At 38.0% G+C, this 25,604-nt stretch overlaps 1 protein-coding gene across 1 annotated transcript in view; it reads right to left on the bottom strand.

Annotated features, from left to right (window-relative positions):
• The window catches only part of ODAD2 (outer dynein arm docking complex subunit 2), a gene marked incomplete at its 5' end in the record, with an annotated part of 176,154 nt that overhangs the window by 95,442 nt on the left and 55,108 nt on the right, over positions 1–25,604 (bottom strand). Inside the window, 6 exons of the mRNA XM_084875757.1 lie at positions 1,548–1,790; positions 2,778–2,932; positions 5,110–5,220; positions 5,721–5,963; positions 10,717–10,926; positions 11,331–11,477. Coding sequence (XP_084731883.1) covers positions 1,548–1,790; positions 2,778–2,932; positions 5,110–5,220; positions 5,721–5,963; positions 10,717–10,926; positions 11,331–11,477 — 1,109 coding nt within the window. The remainder of the gene's footprint in view (positions 1–1,547; positions 1,791–2,777; positions 2,933–5,109; positions 5,221–5,720; positions 5,964–10,716; positions 10,927–11,330; positions 11,478–25,604) is intronic.

Below are 25,604 nucleotides of genomic sequence, written 5' to 3'. Positions count from 1 at the left end.
ACCAAATCCAGGCAGGACTAGTAAATGGCCCAGACCTTCAAGAATGTAGTCACCCCACCAGGTAAAGAACCATAATGAACTGAAGTTCTAGTTGAGGCTAAAGGGAATACAGAATGAGTAGTGAAAGAAGGTAGCTACAAATACCAGTGGCAGCCATGTGACCAGTTATAGAAATAAGGACTGTAATTATCAGAATATTCCTTCCTATTTTCTTATAAATGTGTGAGTGAATCTTTGTTTTCTGCCCTCATTTACCACCTTGTCATGTAACATGAGATGGAGATGTACTGACTTTATATCATAGTTTTTAAGTATTTCTAACTTTACATCACAATATTTAAGTTACAAGATATTAATAAGAGTAAGCATCGCCCAAGGACTTTGTTTCCTCTTCTGGGGAAATCATTAGCAAATTTTAGTTGTATGCAAGATAACTAGGCAGAAGTATAACCTTATTATCATATTTATATAGTGATTAAGTGTGATTTAAGATGTGTGTATGGGAGCTGAGTTGACAAAGGGTGGATTTAGGATGGCTCATTTTTATGTGTCAACTTGACTGGGCTAAGGGATGCCCAGATATTTAGCCAAACATTATTCTATATATTTCTGTGAAGGTGTTTTTGGGGATCAAATTAAAATTAAATTGGTAGATGTTGAGTAAAACAGATTATCATCCTTAATCAGTGGGCCTCATCTAATCAGTTGAGGGCTTTAATAAAACAAAGACTAATCTTCCTGAGCAAGAAGAAATTCTGCCAGAAGACTGACTGAATTCAAACTGCAACTCTTTCCTGATTCTCCAGCCAGCTGCTGCAGACTACTCCATCAGAATTTGGACTTGCCAAGCCTCCACAATCACATGAGCCAGTTCCTTAAAGTAAATCAGTCTCAATCTCCCAATCAGTCTCCTCCCCATCTCTTTTTCTCTTTACACACACACACACACACACACACACACACACACACACACGCGCGCGCACACTGTTGGTTCTGATTCTCTGGGGACCCTAATACAATAACATTGACTCATATGGGTTTCTCCTTTTCTGGATATATATTCTTGCTAATGCTCTTAAATTTTACCATATTTAAGTCTTCCTAATTAGACAATATTTGCTGAAGGACCAAGGTCATAGCTTAATATCCTTTGTTTTCCCCCTCATCTATTCAAAGCTCTTGTTAGGTGCTCAGTAGAAGCAAGAAGAATACAATGGAAATGCTAACTACAACTACCTAGGATCTCAGGTAATTAGATAATTCTTCCCTGGTATACAAAGAAAATTTTTGATGATTACAGTTTCTGCATGGGAAATTGATTACTGGATATTTGAACTCCTCCCAAAATGCCCAGCTTCAGGCCTCCAGCTCATCCAAGGGAATAATTTGGTTCTGTAAGTCATGATTTGGTAACCTTGTGGTTATTTATATATAAACTCTCTTTACTTTTTCATCATTCAATTTTAAGTGATGACACTATTCCATGATTACCCATGTATTTACCCTAACATTCTCAAACAAAACTTTCAGGCAATATGGCCACTTACATCATATTTTCAGGCTCTACTGCACATGCACCAACTGCTTTTGTGACATTGACAAGAAGAGCTTGGTTTATTCCAACGAGGAGGTTCACAAGTGGTTGAATGCCACCACATTTCCGGACAATGACTCGGTTTTCATATTCTTGACAACATTCTCCCAGTGCTCCCACCACATTCACAAGAACTTCTTCAGGCTGGTCAGTTAAAAGTCCCACCAAAGTTTCAATGGCTTTGTATTCCCGAAACCTAAATTCATCACAAGAAAAAGAGGTGGGGAGGGAAAGAAAGAGGAGAACAATATTATTTTAGGTATAAAGTTCTCTGATGATAATTAATAGTAATAATATTATTAGTTAAACATCAACTATATGCTCAATTCATCCCTACAAAAATACTATAATATAGATAGTATTAAAGTCCACATTTTCAGAAAATTAATCTGAAGTTTGGTAAATAGTGAAGCTAGTATCCACATCCACCCATCTGTGCCCTTAACCTCGTACTATACAGCATTTAAAACAACTACAACTTCTTCCAAATCTGAGTGGCAATTATTCCACGATACTAAGGAATCATTAGTCCCCATGTTACAGAGACCATTTTACATAAACAAAGAAAAATAGGTTAATTTTGTGTTCAATTGGACATGTGATTTTTTTGTTTAAGATAATTATCATGCTTGAGATAAGGAAAAGTTGCTTCAGAACATCCATCATAGAGGGTGAGAACTCTAAAAATAAGTGAAGAGATGAATTTGAACATTAAATTAAATCAAATGGCCATAAAGTTTACAAATACTTTGAAATTCAATGAAATCATATTTGAAAATTATCTTTAAGATTAATTGGTTAGTTGGCATTTAGCTGACTCACCTTGTTTATCTTCATAAAAGGGGAAAGAATGGAACCACTTCCATCTCTAAAGATTTAGTGGGAAATCTATACCCTCAACCTCAGTAGAATTCTGCAGGAAATCTGAGAGATACTTCATGTTTAAGTGGCTGCCCATATGCCAAAGATTCAGCTCTCACTGAAAGATTATGTCAGCAAGTCCCTGAGCCCTACCAAGGCACAGAAAACATGGGACGTAGGGGTCTTTCTAAGAATTCATTAATTCTGCCAACCGAGTCCAAAATGTGTATTATTATAGACTCTTTCTTAAAATAGAATTAAATTACAAGACTGTTTTGGTAGCCTTATTTTTATTACAGAATACGAAATGCCTTCTCCTTACTTGGTCACATTCTCTTTGCTGATGGAACATTTCCATATTGCCCCTGTGACAGCAGCCAGACGTTCTTTATTGTCAGTGTTATTGAGCAGAGTGGCCAGGGGTTTAAGTCCTCCATGCATCCTAACCAGGTCACGGGTTTCTTCATCTTCAGCACACTACACAAAAAGCCAAGTGAGAGGCTGGCAATGAGTAAGGCATATCAAGACTTCAGTGATTATGAAAGAGGGTGCCATTTGTACTAGCTATGAAACTTCTTATTAGAGAGCATAATTTTCTAAAGGCACCTCCAAATAAAACATAATTCTTCTCTATATTTGCAGATATCTGACAATGTCTGCCTTCCTTTACATGGTATTGGCAATGCCTAGCAGTTTCAACATACTTGGGGAATTCTCACAAGCCAATTCTGAGATAGCCTGGGCTTCCAACAAGACAGAGGCAAAGGTTGGTTAGAAACGTAGGATGCCACATACATTTCTGTAGCGATGCAACCCAGGATCTTAGAAAAACACAGCAGAGAATATAGATCAGTCGAAGGGATACAGTCAAAGCTTCAATGACCCCCAAAATCTAAGAGATGAGGAATTTCCCCAATGGAGTTTTTATGCCCAGAGCAGTGGGTTATATCAATAGCAACCAGTGTCATCCTTTGAAATAAATATGTGTTGCCTAGATATTCTCAACTGATCATCCTTCTCAGGTTATAGAGTAAAAAACGATTAACTCAGAATAGATTTGCTATTATCCTAAGCATTCAGTTGGTTTCTGAAACCACTGAGCCACATGATACAGATATATGGAATGCATCATCAGTGAATGCCACTGGAAGAAATCCTCAGCGTAGTGCACCACAAGGCACCTCCATGTTTACCTTCTATTTGTCACTTTCCATTCTGGTTCAGTTGTAATTTAAAAAAATTAATATCTACTTCTAACTGTCCTTTAATGCTTATTGTTATGAGGCATATATACTGTCAAAGCTATATATCCTTATTATGAGCTGGTTGCATGTCCTCAAAACTCATAAGTTGAAGTCCTAACTCCCATACGTCAGAAATTGGCCATATTTGAGAATAGGGTCTTTAAAGAGATAATTAAGATTAAATGAAGTAATTGAAGTGAACTCTAATCCAATATGGCATATGGCTCTATAAGAAGAGGATATTAGGACACTGAGGAAAGATTATGTGATAACCTTTATTTTTCAGTGACAGTTATCTGTTTCTTAAGCCACCCAGGTTTGTGGTACTTTGTTATGGCAGCCCAAGCAAACTATTACAATACTCCATCAACATGTACCTCCTCTCTGAACCTATCATTTGGGTGCATTCTCATTGCATATTTTAAAATTCATTCCTCTAGGAAATCTATTCTGATTAGGGGGAAGCTGGCATAGCCAGTAGCCAGTCATATCCTAATTTGTCTGGGCCATCTTTTCCACCTCTTTACCATTTTAATCTGTTTTTTGGAATACAGTAAGTCCTCACTTAACATCAATAGGTTCTGTGACTTTAAGTGAAAAGACATAAGGAAACAAATTTCACCATAGGCTAATCGATATAAATAAGAGTTAAGTTACTACAGCATCTCATCAACATTATAATGAAACTAGAGGCCCAGTGCACGAAATAGTGCATGGGTAGGGTCCCTAGTGGCTGCCGGCTGCTGGCTACTTGCAGCCAGCTGCTGGCCAGGGATTCCCTTCCCCAGCTGTTGGCTGCCATCTGGGGCCTTACATCGTTCCGCACCACTCGCTGGTAGCCACCACACCTTATAGCGAGCTTTGAACTCCCAGTGGGTTAAATTCCCAAGGGGACACTTTGCATGTTAGGCTTTTATAGATGCAGATAATGTTGAATGAAATGATGTCACCTGCTGTACTATGCAATTTATAACTCACAAAAAATAATGAATAATAAATAAATAAGCCAATAAAACAGAAATATGCCCACACACATGCATTCATTCATCCATCTTGTCTTGGTAGGAAACAAATTTCCCAAGGCCACTATATTTGAATGGGATATAATGAAAATCAATATAAAGGTACTATATACGTATTTAGCTATTTTACACTAAGTAAATAATTTTAGTAGATAAAGATATGCAAGTGTCTTATATAATTGTAAATAATCAGACATGTTGGAGAAGCTTCCTCTCTGATCTATATAGGCATCTGTCATTAGCATAGGACAGTGGTCCTCTTATGCATGAAAATCCCTGGGGTTTCTAGTTAAAAATGCAGGTTTCTAAGTTTCATCCCCAGAGAATGAGACTATATGCTTAGAAACATGGAGAATAACAACAGGACTATCCACAGGGCCCACTGTACCTGGTAGATGGCCATGGCGCAGTGTTCCTGCAGCTGCTCATTCTCACTATTTAGGTTCTTTACCAGATTTTCAATTATTCTTTCTGCTTTGATTGCAGCTCGGTAGTTTTCCTAGTAATATGAATTTAAATATTTATGTATATATAATGTATACACATAAGTATCTATTTAAAATTTATTAATAATTATACTAAATAAACTTTCTTAGCAAATACACAAATCCATGGTTAACATATTGATATAACAATAAGAGAGCTTAGTCAACATTTTCAAAAATAAATCCGGTCAGGGCACATACCCAGGTTACAGTTTCATCCCCTGTCAGTGACCCATATAGGAGGCAGCCAATCGATGTTTCTCTCTCACATCAATGTTTTCCTCTCTTTTTCCTTCTCCCTTCCTCATTCTCTAAAAATCAACAAAAACATATTTAAAAATAATGAACCACACAAATACCAAAGTAATTAATATTCTATTGGTTTGATTCCAATAGAATGCTGGCTTCCTGAAAAAAAAAAATTCTTAGCAGTCATGATAACCTTACAAATTGGTTTTCAACTACATAAATACATAGTAAATGAGAACAAGGGAAGCAGAGCAGGCCTGGGTACCTCTGATGCACATTCTTGCAAAGTCCCCACCACCGGAATCAGCATGTTTTCATGAGACGTTTTCAGCAACCGAGCCAACAAGGGAATACCCCCAGCCTTACGAATGGCTTCTTTATTCGCATAACTCTTACTGCAGCTCCACAGTGCCAGTGCCCCACACCGAGCCACTTCCACGTCTCTGGCGTCATACAGACTCGACTGTGCAGGTTCCGCAGAATTCTGTGCACAGTCAAGTAGAGCAACCTAAAAGATACACACAATATAGATGGGAATCTTTTCAATAAAACTTAATGCACCCCATAATAGGTACAGGGCTGCTACCAAACTCTCCTCCATCAAAAATAAGAATATTTTTAAAAATTGACTCATACCACACAGCTGTCAGTGAAAGCAAAGAAACAAAACCTTTCAAATCACCTTCCTTCAGATTTGGGAGCTTTTACAGTTCCTTCACATAAGAAATTAAACCCACCAAAGGAGTATTTTCTTAATATAGCTCCAACATTTACATTAGTAAGATTTGTAAACCATAACCTCAGCCCCGGTACCTCAGAAAAGTAGACTCCCCAAAACCACAATAAGTGAATGGCCTACACACTGTTAAAACCATGAGACAGCCCTCTACCTCCACTAACAAAACCTAAAACAAATGGCACAGCAGCCATGACCCTCTCTCTCTCTCTCTCTCTCTCTTTTTTTCTTTTTTCTTCAATATCCAAAATCACTGAAGACATTAAAGGCAGGCAGTTTACTGGGTGAACCAGATAATAATGAGGATTTTGTTCAATAGATGGAGTTACACATATAGTGATATATATGTGATTTGGTATGCATGCTATTTTGTTGTATTGACAACATGCTTCAAAACTTCATATGTCAAATCTGCTGAAGGTGTTAACATCATAGATATTTTTACACTTAAAAATGTCAAATTTCATGCATAAAAAGAGCATCCGTGAGAAGTTTTAATTCATTACTTTATTTTGAAGAAAAAGTTATTGTATACTTCAGGAAGCTTATGGTGAACATACTCCATCTCAAGATACTTGTGAACACTGGTTTAAACACTTTAAAAGTGATGATTTTGGTGTGAAAGACAAAGCATGTCCAGGTCAACTGAAAAAGTTTGAAGACCAACAATTGCAAGCATTATTGGATAAAGATGCTTGTCAAACTCAAAAACAACATGCAGAAAGATTAAACATTGTTCAGCAAACAATTTCCCATCATTTACAAGCAATGGGAAAGATTTTAAAGGAAGGAAGATGGGTGCCATATCAATTTAACCAAAGACAAATGGAAAACCAAAAAATGTTGCTTTAACGGCATGAAAGTCTTTTTTTGCGTCAAATTGTGACTGGCGATAAAAAGTGGATTTATTTTGAGAATCTCAAATGCACAAAATCATGGGTTAATCTAACAGTGGTCAGCAAACTCATTAGTCAACAGAGTGGCAAACCAGGGCTTGCAAACCGCATGTGGCTGGTGAGCCACAGTTTGCCAACCACGGATCTAGGAGGTCAACCATCAACATAGACCGCAAGGCCAAATCACTTGGGAAAGAAGACAATGTTCTTCATTTGCTAGGATCAGGAAAGTGTGGTGTATTATGAGCTTCTAAAACCAGATGAAACTGTTAATACTGACCGCTACCAACAACAAATAATTAATTTGAAGCACGCTTTGATTGTGAAATGACCAGAATGGGCCAAAAGACACGGCAAAATAATTTTGCTTCATGATGATGCACCATCACACACTCAAAACCAGTTAAAGACACATTAAAAGATCTTGCCCAGCAAGTATTAACCCATCCGACATATTCACCAGACCTTGATCCTTCAGATTACCACTTGTTTTGATCAATGGCAAATGCACTTTCTGAGCAGTATACTTCAAAACATACTAAGAAGTGGAAAATTGGGTCTCTGAATGGTCTGCCTCAAAACAAGACAAGTTATATTGAGATGGTATCCATAAATTATCTGAAAGATGAGGGAAATGTGTAACTAACGATGGACATTACTTTTGATCTTTCTCTGGAAATAATCATATTTTCTTTGATTACAAAATCCACCATTATTAACCAGTACACATAGTATATGGATATAGCAGTATGGCAGGGTTCCCCATATAGAAGTGAAACAAGGCCTCCCAAAGCTGGCTTTATCATATTCATGTCTACTCCATTCTCTCTCTGCAGACCAAATTCCAGGGACACTACCCACATAATCAAGAACACCAAAAGAAGAGTCTCTGATCTCTTATTCCAAATTCTTGGGAGAGGCACAGTAGAATCAGCATGAATCAGGTGGACACCCATGGTCTAATTAGTACAGCCCAAGGAAAGACATGGGTAAGGCATATTTACATGGCTTTCAGGTACCTATTAGGGATAGGATAGCAAGATGGGGAAGAAATTCAGAGATAGCAGGATTGAACACATGGCAGACAGACAAAAAGTTTCTATAAGAAGTATTCCTCATTTTCTATATAAAGTTCAAACTTTGCAGCTCATTCGATAAGACCCTGTGTGATGTCTACCATGCTTACCTCTCACTAGTCATCCAACTTCACCTCTTACCACACAGCCCTTCTCACCCTAAGACTGGCCTCATTAAACCACTTGTGGTTTCCAAGCACTCAATGTTGCTTCCAGCTCTAGGCCTTTATCAACACAACTTCATCTTCTCTGGTGTGCCTGCCTGACAAATACTTACTCACCTTTCAAAGGCAATATCTCCTCTCTCCAGACTTTCTTGAACATCCTCTTCCAAGTAGAGTCAATTGATTAGCCCCTCCTTTGTTCCTCCACTATTCCCAGTACTGACTAAACGAAATACCAAATACTCACCCTCTACTTATATTTTTGCCTATATCTCCTGTGTCCCGCTACAATGAGAGCATGATATGACTTTGGTCAAGAAAATACCTTTATTTATATTCATAATTCCACCATCTAGATCTGTATTTGACACATAGTTCAATAAATGATTGAAATGGTTTTCACAGAAAGGGTCAAGTGTGTTATATATACAGAGGAACATGAAAATAGGCCACAGTACTAACAGCATTGGATCCTGCAATGTGTCCAGGCCTGATGCATTCTTCCTGCTTACTCAGACTTTTCTCCACAGTCTTCTATCTGGTGTGCCGTACAGTGGCTGACCTATGTTATCTAACCCACTGTGGCCTGTATGCTCTTGATCTCAGTTAACTTGCTGGAATGCCATAACCAGCCTACATCTCCATCTTTGCATTAGTGATCTCCCTCATTTCCAGCTTTAGTTGGGGACTCTATCTTCTACCCCCATAGCTAGCAAACCAAAAGTGAACCCCCAATTCTAGTCCTTCCCTGATGTGTTCTCAACACAATTATTACAAGTTTATTATTAGTATATCCATCATTGTTTTTTTTCTTACCTATTTAGCTATTATTTAAAATTAAATTGTATCTTATTATCTTGACTAGATTAGTGCCACTGTTCAAATTTCAGGCCCCAAAATGTGATGTACAAGACTACCATAAAAACATATTTTAATTTTATTCTACATTTTCCTTTCTTATAATTCAATGGGAATAGTGTCAGTGGAAAGCCACATCAGCCTGTCATATAATTTCATTATTTAAGTAGAATAATGATAACCATAGTAATAATTACCATTTCCTCAGGATTTTCTTATGGAAGTTTTCAAATATGCACAAATAATGAAAAAAATTATACAGAAACTGTACAGCAATATCCATATATCCATAATCTATGTTCTCTAATAAACATTCTGTCATTTTTATCGCATAGACATCAATTCATCCATCTGTCCATCCATAAGTCCATCTTATTTATGAAGCAAATAATTACAATTTATAATACTCTAGAGATTACAAATAAAAACATAGAATCTCTTTTAGTAAATTTCTGAACACCTTTCGCTGTGCAAATATTTACATTAAATCCACATTAACTCAATATATAATTATTACCTATTTCTATGTGTAAGGTATGGGTCTAAGTGATGTGGGTGGCACTAAGATATATAAGATCTGGCTCTCATCTTAAGGATGTTAAATTACTGAAGTGATGAATATAAGCTGTGGGACAGACACAAGATCTATTGATCATTCCTAAGGAGGGTGGAAATGCATTTGCATATTGCACTTTATTAAGGTCTTTCCTGTCATGGCAAAGGTGTTGAGCAAAATGTTAAACTTTATCTTTCAGTGATAGTTATTGAAATAATCATTTTTATTATAAAAGTAATACTTCTATAACAAACTGACATGTAGTTGAAAATAGGAAGAAAATTTGATAATCATTTCAGAGAAAACTCCTGTCAACAGTTTTCTGTATTTATTTCAAGAATCTTTTCTATACTTTTTAGGTAGGCCTTTAAAAATTGGGATCATAGGTACCATTGGCTTTTAATCCTGTTATGATATAATATATAACATTAAATATTCATTTATCCCTTGTTACTAAATAAACATCTAAAATATACCACTGATAGCACTGAAAATAGGCATTTCTTATGACTATACTGCAAATTATTTTACTAATCTCATATTGCAAAACAAGCATTCTCAGTTGTCACTCTTATGTGTAACAATAAGATGCGCCTCTGTCACCTTCGGGACAATCTTCATGGTGATGTCACCACATTGGAGGAAAAGGCTACCAGACTGCTTCCTACTGCACAGGCTCTCACCAGCTCACCAACACTGCACACAGACGTGAATGCATCCCTACGAATGTGATAGGTGAGAACTACAACTATTTCTAAAATTTACATTTCTTTGCAAAGTAAGGTTGAACATGTGTTTTGGCCACTTGCTAACATTAATATACAAAAATAATTTTCAGCGACATGGTGTATCAAAAGAAGATTCTCAGAACATGCCCTGTGGTTATCTAATGTCCGGGAGTGGCCAGAAAGGACAGCATGGAGCTGACATTTCCGTGGCAGCTGCTGTGTTGCTGCTGATGTCAGTGGTACTCACCAGTTTAGTGATGCCCCCATGGTGTCTCACTGCCCACCTGGCTCTTCTAAACTTGGCAACATTCGCAATTGTCTCAGCTGCCAAACATTTCAGACTCTTATGTGGAGAATCAAGAATATTAACCATAATTGGTAAGCCCCCAAGGTCAACAATATTACGTCTGATTTGAGGATTATGACTGATTTCCTTCAGGATTTTTAATGAACCAATCTAAATGAGAACAAAAAAGGTTATAGATTAATGTGTGCTTAATATAGAACCAGTGCTATATTTTTTTAAATTCCAAGTCTACCAAAAATACTCCCCCAATTAAGTTTTTAGAGGAAAAAAATATATTCCCAGGTGTTACACATAGCCTATATATATCCCTTCAATTATATAAACAAATACTCATCATTTAAAAAGCAGAAACTAATGAAAAGAACCAGATAGAAAAAAGAAAAGTAGAGAGATGAGAAGAGCAGCTAACAGGAGAAGTAGCAAGTTACCTTAGCAGTAATAATAGCAGATAAGGTGAGAACCAGGCAGTAGAAGTAGCAGACACCTAGCATTAACAAGAGACCCATAAGAAGGTATAAAAAAGGTCCCTCATCCATTGTAACAAAGCCACTCACCTTACATTTGACTTCATCTGTATCAAGTAAATTGATTAAAACTTCAAGGCCTCCAACATCCCTGATTGCCAACTGGCAGGTCTCTTGAGCTAAGTTGAAATCCTTCATTGAACACAATGCAATCACTGTAGCTGTCTGATTTCCTCCCTATGAAAACACCATGCCACAGAAAGGTTAGCTAAGATCATTCTCTACATTGTTATGACTCCATGAACTGGGAAACATGTCTCCCATACACATGGCACATTACTTTTTTAAAAAGTTCTCTGAGCAGATTATAATGTGTTAAATGAACTATGTAGCTAAAGCACAAAAAGAAAAAAAAAAAGCAGAAAAAAAAAAGCTGTTCAGTGTCATAAAACATTATCTCAATTAAGCATCAACATTTAAAGTTGGTTTGTCTGTTTTAAACAGCTACAACATCAGGTGGTATTAGTATATTCAATATTCAAAGGGCAAGGCTTGAGGGAGAGACTAAGGAATGTAAGTTTTATGCAGAAGTAATAGGTGGTTCCTGTAGTTCTCAACAGTATACTCTGCCATGCAAACCATGTCTGAAAATTATTCTTACAAATATGATGTGGCCTTATATATGTGTGTACATTCTTACAACTGGGAAAACCTGGAGAAAGGGAAACCATGAGGGAGGCAGTACAACATTCCATATTGAGAACAAGAGAAGGTACAGTAAGGGCAGTACGGTTGTGAAAGAGGCAGCAATTTTTTAAAAAATTGAATTTATTAGGGTGACATTGGTTTAAGAAATACAAAGGATTGTAAGAAAATATGAACAATTATATGCCAACAAATTGTACAATATAGATAAAATTGATTAATTCTTAGAAATATGCAATCTTCCAAAGCTGAATCAAGAAGATTCAGGGAATCTAAATAGAGAAATTACAACTAGTGAAATTGAAGCAATAATCAAAAACTCCAACAAACAAAAGTCCTGGACCAGATGAATTCACAGGTGAATTTTGCCCAACATTCAAAGAACTAATCCCTACCCTCAAATTGTTCCAAAGCATTCAAGAGGAGGGAAGACTCCCAAGGCCAACATTATCCTAATCCCAAAACCAGATAAAGACATGACAAAAAAAGAGAAAATTACAGGCCAATATTCCTAATGAACCATATATGCTAAAATTCTCAACAAAATATTAGCAAATCAGATCCAGCAATACACTAAAAAGATCATGTATCATGTCAAGTGGGATTTATTCTGGGGATGCAAGATTGGTTCAATAGCCATAAATCAATAAATGTGATACACGACATAAATAAAATGAAGGACAAATATCACATGATCATATCAATAGATATAGAAAAAGCATTTGATAAAATCCAGCATCGATAAAAACTCTCAGCAAACTGGGAATAGAAAGAATATACCTCAATGTCATAAAGGCCATATATAACAAACCCACAGCCAACATACTCAGTGAGGAAAAACTACAAGTGTTTCCCTTAAGATTGGGGATAAGACATGGATATCTGCCTTCTTAATTCTTATTTAACATAGTACTGGAAGTCCCAGTCATAGCAACCACACAAGAAGAAGAAATAAAAGGCACCCAAATTGGAAAGGAGGAAGTGAAAAAAAAAGTCATTATTTGACGATGACATGATCTGTATATAAAGAATCCTAAAAAGTCCACCAATAAACTATTACAACTGATGAATGAATTTAGTAATGTACAATAGCAGTATACAAAATAAATATCCAGAAATTGGTTGCATATTTACACACCAATAATGAAATTTCAGAAAGGGAAATTAATAAAACAACCCCATTCACAATGGCTTCAAAAATAAAAAAAATGCTTAGGAATGCATTTAGCTAAGGATGTAAAAGACCTAGACTGGGGCAATTAAAAGGCACTGAAGAAGGAAACTGAAAAGACACAAATAAGTGAAAGGATATAAGTGTTCATGAACAAGAAGAATTAATATCGTTAAAATATCCATACTACCCAAAGCCATCTATAGATTCAACATAATTCTTATCAAGATACCAGTGGTGTAATTTGCAGAACTAGAACAAATATTCCAAAAATTTATATGGAACCACAAGAGCCCAAATAGTCATATCAATCTTGAAAAAGAAGATAGATATCAATTAAATCTATCTGATTTAGTGTATCATTTAAGGCCATTGTTTCCTTGCTGATTTTCTGTTGGAAGATCTATCCATTGATGTCAATGGGGTGTTAAAATCCACTACTATGACACTCTTACTATCAATCTCTTCCTTTAAGTCCACCAAAATTTGCTTTACATATTTAGGAGCTCCTATGTTGGCTGCATAAATGTTATATCCTCTTGTTGGAATAATCCCTTTATCATTATGTAGAGTCCTTCTTTATCTCTTATTATAGCCTTTGTTTTAAAGACTATTTTGTCTAATATAAGTATTGCTACCACAGCTTTTTTTCCCCTTTCCATTTCCATGAAATATCTTTTTTTATCCCTTTACTTTTAGTCTATGTGTACTTTTCAGTCTGAGGTGGGTCTCTTATATATGTGTCTTGTTTTCTTACCAATTCAGCTACAGTGTGTCTTTTAATTGGAGCATTAAAACCATATACAATTCTATTAATAACTGGTGATAATGTAATCGGTAACTGAAGGAGGAAAAGACAAAGCTTCATTGTCATGGGCAAACTGTAGGCCCAATTTTGAGAATCATGCAAATCAATGTTTGTTTGGCTAATCAACACATGTAAAGAGTAGTGGAGAATTGGGAAACTTGTCCTTTGAGATAAAATTATGCGTGATATTTAAAATAAATTAATCATTGACCAGTGAAACTGACCTGCCAGGAAATTAAAATCAGAATTTGTTGTAGGACCTCTTTCGCAATGTCTGCTGACCATTAATGCCTTCAAAATATTCTGAAGAACATATTACTTCTACTGACATTAAGACTGGCTGGTAAATAAGAGTTACAGTATATGCACCAATATATTTCAGAAGTCACAAAAGTTAAGAATAAACTATTTTGTAAAAGTTGCTCATAAAAGACAGCCTTGGGTTTTTATCTGGTCTAGTAATAATTAATGTCTTTTTTAACATTCGTTTAAAATCTTGCTTGGCGTTGACTTGTATTGACATAACCTTCAAACACGTGGTATCTACAGAACGTGTGAAGTGCAATTAACAAGTTTTGCTTGAAAAAGTTTGTGTTTGGTTTGGTTTTTGTTGCAAAACTAGGGCTAAGAAGATGGTGGCTGAAGAGCATATTCGGCACTGCATGCTTTACGAGTTCCAATTAGGAAGAAAAGCAAGTGAGGCTGCAAAAAACATCTGTAGTGCTCTTGGTCAAGATGCAGTTAGCGCCAGAAAATGCCAGCGTTGGTTTGAGAAATTTCGCGAGGGAAATTTTTCGTTAGATGACAAGAGTGGTCGAGGCCGTGTGTCCAATTTTGATCAAGAAGCTCTTCAAGCTCTTTTGGTGCAAAATCCTCAAATTACCCAACAAGAGCTTGCGACAACTTTAAATTGTTCACAAAAAACAATTTCCAATCAATTGCGTGCACTTGGCAAAGTCCAAAAGTTTGGAAAATGGGTTCCTCATGAGTTGACCGACAACAACCGTAATCAAAGAGTCACAATTTGCAGTTCGCTCCTCTCTCGTCAAAACCGTTTGCCGTTTTTAGAGCAAATTGTTACCGGAGATGAAAAATGGGTGCTGTATGTTAATTTGAAAAGGGGGCCTCAATGGTTGGACAAAAATGAGGCTCCGCAGCCCACGCCAAAACCTGACTTGCATGCGAAAAAAGTGATGTTGTGTGTTTGGTGGAATTTTAAAGGAATTCTTCATTATGAACTTTTACCATCTAACCAAACCATTACAAGTGCAGTGTATAGTGCCCAATTGGAAAGGTTAGCCCAAGCTTTAAGAGAAAAAGAACCCGCGCTGATTAATCGGAAGGGCGTAATTCTTCACCACGATAACGCACGACCGCATACTGCAAGAATCACTGCTGAAAAACTGCGCCAGTTGGAATGGGAAGTTCTCCCTCAACCTGCATATTCTCCTGATATTGCCCCTTCCGATTACCATTTGTTTCGTTCTTTGCAAAACTTTCTTCTTGGAAAAAAATTTAATAATGAAGAATGCCTCAAAAATGCATTGACCGAATTTTTTGCATCAAAATCACAAGAATTTTACAACAGAGGGATTAAAATGCTTCCTGAGCGTTGGGCACAAGTAGTAGAAAACAACGGCAACTATATTGTTGATTAAATTTTGTTGTATTGTTTAAATAAATTCGATTTAAAATATTAGAAAACGACATTAATTATTACTAGACCTAATACTTCCAAACACAGTACCAATGGACTCAAATAAGTCTTTCTTTTGGGGAGAAATACACCTACAAATTATGTTTATTTCCACTTGCTAATAATTACTTTATATTATCATATCTATTATATATATATATATATATATATATATATATATATATGTATTACACACACACACACTGTATATATGTATACACACTAGAGGCCTGGTGCACAAAATTCATGCACAGGCAGGGTCCCTAGGACCAGAGGCCAGATCAATCGGGGCCCAAGGGCCCAGTGGGGTTGGGAAAGGAGGCAACAGTTGCCAGGCCAGGTGAGGAAGGAATGAATGCAAGATGCCAATGCCACTGTTGGTGCCCCATCACCACATGGTTTCCTGCCTCCCTTCCCCTCCTTCCCTCACTGCCACACTGACACCAGGGTCTGCCAGCCAGGAGGAGGGATAGGGCCTGCCAATTGGGGGGAAGGATAAGGGGAGGGACTGTGGGAGGTTGGCCACCACCCACCCACGATTCCCCCACCCAGCCCAGGGCCCAGCCCAATCAGGTGATCAGGGCCTGCTGGCCAGGGGGAGGTATCATGGGAGGGTGGCCAGCTGAGGAGGATGGGCCATAGGAGGTTAGCCAGCCAAGGGAGGTTGGCTGTGGGAGTGCAGTAACCACTAGGGGGCAGCTCCTGCATTGAGCGTCTGCCCCCTGGTGGTCAGTGTGTGTCATAGCAACCAGTGTTTCCAGTCATTTGGTTATAAAGATCACTTAGGCTTATATATATATTAGGGCTCAGTGTACAAATTCATGCACCTTGAAAGGAATTGTGGGCCGCCAGGTTGTGGTGGGCACAGGGACAGGTCTCAGCCCATCCTCCACATCCCTGCCCAGCCCCTCCTGCCACAACACCAGGTTCTGTCTCTGCCAACAGGTCTGCTCTCATCTCTGCCACTCCCACACACTGTCTGCACCAGCCCCGCTCACGCCCCCTGATGGTGCAGAGCGATTGGGGCTGGGCCAGCAGTGAGTATGAGTGGGGCCAGAGCCTTCAGTGGGTGTAAGCAGCAACTGCTGTCCTGATCACCCTTCAGGAGCAGGGGGAGGTGGAGAAGCCCTCAGGGGCAATCGGGGCTGGCAGCTGCCACTTGCATCCACTGACGGCACCGAGCAATCGGGATCAGCACCGGGCACTGTCAGCAGGTGCGAGAAGTGGCTCTGGTGCTAGAGTGGGTGCAAGGAGGGCTGGTGCCAGCAGCAGGTGCAGGCGCCAAGTTGGATCATGGTGCATAGGAGCAAAGAATTTTCAGTAACCACCAGAGGCTCACCCCAATGACAGAGACTGGTGGCCCGCCTTGTTCTGGCACCCCGGCTGACCTGCTACAACATCCCGCTGCAGCTGACACCCGCCATGTTCCATGCACATCCCCTGGTGGTCAGAGCACATCAATACGACCATTGTTCAGTTGTTCGGTTATTCCATTGTTCGGTCTATTTGCATATTAGGGTTTTATATATAGAGAGATATTTGCAACATATGAACTTAGCAAAAAAATGAAAATTATATTCAAACTGCCCAGCCCCCTCCATATCACACACATGCACATACACAAACTCTTTCATTAATTCAACACAATATTTTACTTTTTAAATAAGAAACTCAAATAGCATTACTAGGGGGCAAGCATCAAAAGTAAAGATGAAAAGGTTTAACCTTTACTCTTAGTCTTTTCAAAAATATCCTCTCTATATTGCTAAAAATGTTATGAACCACTATCCTGAGGTGACAACACTGACTATTTCTATTTTTATAATACTTTTCCTTCTGGGTAATATAGGCTGTCCTCTATATCCAAAATTAAGTTTAGAATGACAAGAGCCTTAGTTCTATTGTTTACATTTAAAATAATAAGTTTTGTTCTTGCAGTCCTTTTCTCAATATCAACAGAAATTTTAACACCATCAAGTTTCCCATCAAGTTGGCTTTGAAACATAAAATAATAAATCCTCTATGTACTATTGTCAGTTTCATAAATCCCCTTGTTTGTGGGCACAGGACCACCACATGCTAGCACTTCTGGTGCCTCTTTTAGAAAAACAAAAGGCAGATATTTTGTAAGCCATAATGAAGAATCTAAATGCTAATCATAATTTATTAGAGACAATAATATAGAAAAAAAAAACACAACAAAGCAAATAAGAAAAACAATTAATCAATTCATCAATTTTCTGGTTTTAAATGGTTAAAAGGAGACAGAAAGTTCCCCTAGGGTACCTGAAGGAACAGAGCTGGGTTCCTACATTAAAAGTGTGAAACTGCAAACAAAAGCTTCAGATACGGAGTTCTGTAGGCAGTGGTTTCAAACTCAAGCATGACTGGAAAGCAGATGTCAGACAGCATGTCATGCCTCATTCAAGCCAAGAGAGTCTCCTCACTACAGGCCCAGCTCCCTGAAGAAGAATGTACTGTCCTGACATTCTCAGCTGTGCATGATCAAGGGCCTTCTTGACTGCTACCCTTGCATTATATTTTCTTTGGTAGCCATTTTACCCTTTATACACTCAGCACAATCGTAGTTTCCTATTTCATTTTAACGTCTCTCAATTTTTCTCTTCTAGACTATTTCCATCCTTTGAACTTTACTTCATTATTTATACTATAACCAATGAAATAAATTTTTTAAAAGTCATAGAATTACAACAGGTGACCAAAAGGCAAGACTATATATTTTTCTGAATTATCTCTAGGCTATTTTTGAAGCCAAAGGATGGAAATTTTATATTAATCATTAAAAGTTAGATCGCTACAGAAAAAAATTTCTGTAAATCAAGAGCTTTTTCTGAAAATCTGGAAACATATTCACAGACTTGAGGGATTTTTTTTAGAACAGTTTTATATTAGGAAAAGTTAGTTTTTCCACATTTCAGGATTTAGTTTTACCGTTGTCACTGACCATACTCCCCAAAGGGATATAAATCTTTCAGAATGAATACCCAAGAATTGGAGCCAAAATATTCAACATACGGAGCCACAAATGTTAGGCAATTGCTATTCTTTAAATACCAGCTATGTCAAAGGATTTTCAAATGTTCGTTCTCCTTTACCAAATGCCATAAACATCTAACTGTGGAGAATGAGTGAAAATATGCTCCTTTTCTAATTAAATCTGCCCTGGGGATGTAATTAGTTGCCAATCCTTATTTTCACGTTTTATCATTCATTTGCATTTGTGAGAATTTTAAGAGATGGAGAAAACATAGTAAAATGTTATTTTACTAGCTTCTGAAGAGTTTTGAAGAGTGCTTTCAATAAGCTTTTCTACTTCTTAAATTAATGTAATTCTTTTGCCAGTTGTCTTCCTGCCCCTGCTTCTTGTCAGACATCTCCTGGCTCTTTCCACCTCCAGATATTTTGCAGCTCACATTCCTTTCTACGATCAGGAGGCATTTGTTCATTGTCACAATCAGTTTTCAAACATGCAAAGGTGGAATTAATATTGCTTTCTCTCATTTTTCTCAAAATTTGTTTTTGAAAGACAGATAAATAAAAGACATTTTTATAAATAATGTTTTTCATTGTTTTAAGTAAAATATTTGAAATAAGTATTATTACCCTATTCGGTATACAAAGCAATGCACCCTCACCCTTGTTACTGCTGTAAGGAACAACAACAACAACAACAAAAACATTTACTAAATTGAGATTAGGAATGTATTCAAGATCAAATAAAGAAACAAGTTGCCTCACATCATTTCTGTATTCTCTCAACAAATTGTCACAATTCTTATTCACCAAGTCTAATGCTGTGCCTCTGAGACATCAGATAAACAAAAACAGAGATGGTATTTGCCGTCATGGAGCTCATGGTTTAGTGGAGAAAAAAAAGATTTAAGTTTTTAATCCCATTCAAATATATAAAAACTTTAAGTATGAGAAGTGCTATAAGGGAGAAGGGCATAGGACTGTGGACACCCACAACAGGGAACTTAAACAAGGTGCGGAATCTGAGAAGGTTTCCCTGAGGAATGTAAGTCTGGGCAAAGAGCAGGAGCTTTCCCTGGAGAAGGAGGGAGGTGGTGCACGGCACGGCAGTCAGAGGAAACAGAATGTGCAAAAGTCCTTCCGTGGAGTGGAGCATGGCATGTTGAAGACCTAAAGAAAGGCAGCGTGACGGAGGCCCAAAGAGGGGTGGTGGAGTGGGAGGAGATGAGCAAGGTGGGCAACAAAACCAGCTGGCCAGTAGGCCAGGTTGAGAATTCTAATCTTTATTGAAGATTGATAGGAAATATTCAAAGGCTGTTGTTTTGTTTGCTTGTTTTTTATTTTGTTTGTTTGTTGGTTTGTTTGTTGGTGAAGTGGAGGACTATGCGATGAGTATATTTTGAAGAAATCATTCTGGATAAAGAGGCTCCTGTTTGGAGGAGGCAAGTATGGACGTGTGGAGAGCCCTCAGGTTACGGCAGCTATAAGAGAAAAGGACAAAGGAGGGGATAACTTGGATTAGGAGGCCAACATGATTTAGCATGTGTGGTAAAAAAAAAATAATCGAGTAACTTAATTAAGAAAGACTACTACAAAGTTAGTAGATGAAACTGATGGACAATATATTCACAGGGTCATCATCTGCTTACTGTCAGAGCCTCATATGACAACAGTGAAGACAGAAGGCAGAGAGGCAGGACTGGGAACAAAGGATCCTCTTTTCCTGTTCCCCACTATCTGCAACGAAGGGGCAGCAGCCGAGACCTGGTGAGGTGACACAACTATCACACAGCCATCCAGCTAGCTTTCTATGCTCTCAACACTTTTTCTTCCAAACACGCCACTCAGCAAGGAAAGGGAGCCCCTGCCAAGGACTGTTTATTAATGACAACAGAGGGCCTGGTGCCCAACATAGAGGTTTGGCTTAGAGATGCTCTTCACCTCCCAGCATTAGGAATAGTAAAAAGCCAATGCTCTGAGTGAGTGGCATGCGACCACATAAGTCAAGGCAGTAAAATATATTGCTTTGACTTCTGCTTATTTGCAAACTGATTTTATACGGATGATTCAGGCCTCATAAACCTAAGATTCAAGAGAGACCAGAGAACTCCAGGAAGGAAAACTAGGAAATACTGTTCCAGAAGAAAAAAAGAAATTCGACTCAAGACTGCTGTATTACAAGCTTGCTAAGAATTTGTATTAGGGAGTCAGTAAAGAACAATGCAAGGATTCCCCCACACATTCTTTTAAAATAGCGATGGAACATTTATAGATATTGTCACTCCACTGGAATGTGCTAGTCATTACAATGAGGAAAAATTTGTGTCAAATGTTAACTGTTTTCCTAAAAAGATTAGAAGAGTAACTGAATAATTATGGTAATTAATTAAAATATCTCAGTAAAGTGGATAGATGCAAGAGACACATTTAAAAAAATGAGTTACTCGAAAAAAAATGGCAGCTGAATAGGCAGACCTATCGTGTACCTCGTCCCAGGGCCAGACTAAAAATACAACTAAGTTGGGGAACATTCACCTGGAATTACCAACTGAGGTCCAGCTGAGGAGACGACATATCAAGGAAGGACAGAAGGAAGGGTAAGGTTGGGAGAGGAGCTGACCCAGTTCCCAGGGGCGACAGGCCGGCAGGCGGAGAGTAAGGAGGGAGCACTGGGCTACCGGAGAGTCTATTTCCTCAGAAATAGAGGCCCAGACCCCAAGCGGCTCCACAGCCCGAAGCACCAGAGCAGAGAGAGAAAGCTGCAGTTTTGTTATTTTTTGTTTGTTTTGGTGGTTTTATTATTATTATTTTTTTCTCTAAACCCAGAGCACAGAAGGTTTCATTTGCAACTACTCAACCAAGGCTTTGGTGCAGGGAGGGAGGCACGGATGTGAAGTGCCTGAGGAGAGGCTGGGGTGGGAAGCAGGGCAGGGAGATGTGGAAAAGTAGCAGCCAGGAGTCCTGCATTTGGTCGTTCACATGCATCCAAACGAAAACGGACATTTTTCCTGAGAGAAACTAGCCCCTCTCAGTAGCCCCAGGTCCAGTGATACAGCCTGTCCCACGCTCAGAAGCCCTGCACACCACCTTTGCTTTTCAGAGGAAATAAAAGTAGAGGCCAAGCTTATGGGTCTGAACAGTCTCAAGGAGCTCTTGGTGACTGGATTGTAGGAGGGGCTGTCTGCCCCACTATTCTGGGAACCAGACTTAAAAACTCCAGGTTCCCAGACAACCCTGTTGATCTCCATATAGGATTTCTGTTCAGCCAAGGGCCGAGCAATATTTTGAGACACTCTCAGAGGAGTAGCTTTGGGACAAGAAAATACACCCACCATATTCCCTGGAAGCTAAACAGCACCTCCCCCACCTAAAGCCCTTTCAGCAACAGACTTTGGAGTGATTATGATTGACAGCTGGCTAGCTGGCAAAGGCAGGCAAAGGCTGAGTCCAGGATCCAGGGGAAGTTTGCTGATCCAGCCCTGGGCTCTGTACTGCTCACAAACCTACCTTAAAGGACAGATTGGTCCCTCCTGCTTGCAGACAAACAATGGTGGGTTGTTTTGGAGACAGACAAAAATGGTGGGTTGCTTGGAGCCTCAAGCAGGTTGCTGAAAGCCAAAAGACAGTGCCTGACAATGGTTAGCACCTAAAACTCTAACAGGAAGCCCAGAATTGGCAGACAGAGAAGTGGGGTCCAAAGCAAACTCCCATGGGGCATTAAACTCTGCTGAAACAAATGCCACTTCACTCTTTTTCCTTCATCCCTTTTCTCTTTTTCTCTTTCCTTCCTTTTTTTCCCTTTTCAAATTTATCTTCTTTATATATCTGCTTTAATGTTTTGTCATTATTCTAGTCTCTGTTGTTTCATTCATACATCTAATTTTCCACTTCCCTTCTCCTCAATTTTTTTTTTCACTACTCCTTTTTCTCTCTCTTTTTTTTTGCTCCTATTTTCTCATAATTTTTCTTTTTATTATTTTAGGTCTATATGTTTTCTCCTCTATTTTCCTTTCAAAATTTTTTTTCCTTATTTGTTCATTCTCCCCTCATTTATTGTAAACTGTTTCCTTCCCCTATTCCTCTAATTCTTTATTTTTATTTTTCTCTCTTTCAGCTCTGCATATTCTGCCTCCCTTCTTGCTGCTTTTTGTTTGTGCTTTTTTTGTTTCTTTTGTTTTTTCCCCATTCCTCCCTCCCCCATTTTCTTTTGTATCTATCATTCTTGCTCTCTTTTCTCTTTCCTAATACTCTATTTTTTGGTGGTTGTTTATGTTGCTGTTATAGGGGTCTGGTGTATGTTCTTGTTTTGTTTATTCTCTTTTATTGTTTTGTCTTGTTGTATTTCATTCTTTTCAGTCAGCATCTCCACAACAGCTTGCACAGAATGGTCATGGGTGAACCACATAGTCTGCCAGCCTGAGAGAAGAGACTCCATTCACGAATGGGACAATAATATTCAAGACCAAATTACAGTAGGAAAATCAAAAATAATTCAAGTAAAGGGTTTTCCTAGAATACCCAGTTCAGAATATCTAAGAGACTGCACCACTGGATCCCACAAAACACCTACTACATAAGACCACCCCCCAAAATCTGGGAGGCATGGCAGTTTGATCTAATATACAGAAACAAATACAAAGGGACAGCAAAAATGGGGAGAATAAACAACAACTCCCAAATGAAATAAAAGGAGGAATTGCCAGAAAAGGAACTAAATGAAATACAGGCAAGCATTTGTCAGATAAAGAATTCAGATTAATGGTAATAAGGGGCTCAGACAATTCATTGAGAACTATAAGCAACTTAATGAGAAGTACATGAAAATTAAGGAAATATTAAGGAACTTAATCCAACTTGAAAAGAGATGATGAAAGAATAAATAAGAATCAATTAGAAATTTTTAATGGCATAGCTGATAATAAACACCCTGGGAGGATTCAAGAGTAGACTAGAAGAAGCTGAGGACCAAATCAGTGAATTAGAAGACAAGATAGAAAAAACACCAATTCAGAGCAGCAAATGGAAAAAAAAATTAAAGCAGGACAACATGCAATGAAACAATATCTGCATAATAGGGATACCAGAAGGAGAAGACGCTGAACAAGGAATAGAAGACCTATTGAAAGTAACGATGACAGAAAAATTCTCTGACTTAGGGAAGAAAAGAAAATCATACAAGTACAAGAAGCACAAAGAATACCAATCTAGATGAACCCCAAAAGGCCCATACAAAGATACATAATAATTAAAATGGCAAAATTTAAAGACAAAGAAAGAATTTTAAAGGCTGTAAGTTTAAGAAAGTTACCTAGGAAAGATCTCCCATTAGCCTACCAGCTGATTTCTCAACAGATACTCATCAGGCAAGAAAGGAATGAAATGAAGTATATAAAGCAGTGAAAAGCAAGGAACTGAATCCAAGACTACTCTATCCACCAAGGCTATCATTCAAAATTGAAGGTGAAATCAGGAGCTTGACAGATTACAAAAAAAAAAAAAAAGGCTAAAGGAGTTTATTAGCACCAGACCAGCAAAGAAAGAATGAAAGAAATCCTAATGGGACTATTGTAAGAAGAAGAAAGAGAGTGAGGAGAAAAAATACAAAACAGGTATAAAGAATATAAATTGCAAAAACAAGTACCTCTCAATAATAACCTTAAACATAAATGGATTAAATGCTCCAACCAAAAGACATAGGGTAGCTTAATGGATAAGAAAACAAGACCCAGCCGAAACTGGTTTGGCTGAGTGGTAGAGCGTTGGTCTGTGGACTGGAAGGTCCCGGGTTCGATTTCAGTCAGGGGCATGTACGTTGGTTGCAGGCACATCCCTGGTAGGGGGTGTGCAAGAGGTGGTGGTCGATGTTTCTCTCTCATCGACATTTCTAGCCCTCTATCTCTCTTCCTTCCTCTCTGTAAAAAAACAATAAAATATATATTAAAAAAAAGAAAAGAAAAAGAAAACAAGACCCATATATATGCTCTCTATAAGAGCCACACCTCAGAACAAAGGTCTCACACAGACTAAAAATGAAGGGATTAAAAAAATTTTTCTAAGAAAATGGAAATGAAAAACAAATTTTTTTTCTAAGAAAATGGAAATGAAAAACAAAACAAAACTGGGGTAGTAATACTCATATATGACAATATAGGCCTCAAAGTGAAGGCCATAACAAGAGAGAATGAAGGCCACTTTATAATACAAAGAGATCAATACAGTCGAAACTGGTTTGGCTCAGTGGATAGAGCTTCGGCCTGTGGACTGAAGGGTCCCAGGTTTGATTTTGGTCAAGGGCATGTACCTTGGTTGAGGGCACATCCCCAGTGGGGGGTGTGCAAGAAGCAGCTGATCGATGTTTCTCTCTCATTGATGTTTCTATGTTTCTAACTCTCTATGCCTCTCTCTTCCTCTCTGTAAAAAATCAATAATATATATATATATATATATATATATATATATATTTTAAAGAGATCAATACAACAAGAGGATATAACTCTGGTAAACATATACGCATCCAATATAGGAGCACCTAAATAAATTTTTAAAAGTCTGGAGGATGTCAAGGGAGAGATTGACAATAATACAATCATAATTGGGAACTTTAACACCCCACTGACATCACTGGATAGATTTTCTAGACAAAAAAATCAACAATGAAATAGCAATCCTAAAAGACACAGTAGATCAGATGAAATTAATTGACATTTTCAGAACATTTCACACCAAAGCTACAGAATATACATTCTTCACAAGTGCACTTGGAACATTTTTAAATATAGAAAACAAGTTAATACACAAGCTAAGTCTCTACAAGTTCAAAAAGATTGAAATCATATCAGGCATCTTCTCAGATCACAATGGCATAAAATTAGAAATCAGCTAAATTCAACACATGTAGGCTAAATAGCACGCTATATCCTATATAATAAAAGCCTAATATGCTAAGTGTCCAGTCATCCAGTCATCCATACAACCAATCAAAGCATAATA

This window comes from Pipistrellus hanaki (genome assembly GCF_964339955.1).
Source record: "Pipistrellus hanaki genome assembly, chromosome: 1".
NCBI classification, from domain to species: domain Eukaryota; kingdom Metazoa; phylum Chordata; class Mammalia; order Chiroptera; family Vespertilionidae; genus Pipistrellus; species Pipistrellus hanaki.
This window is presented reverse-complemented; position numbering and strand designations above follow the sequence as displayed.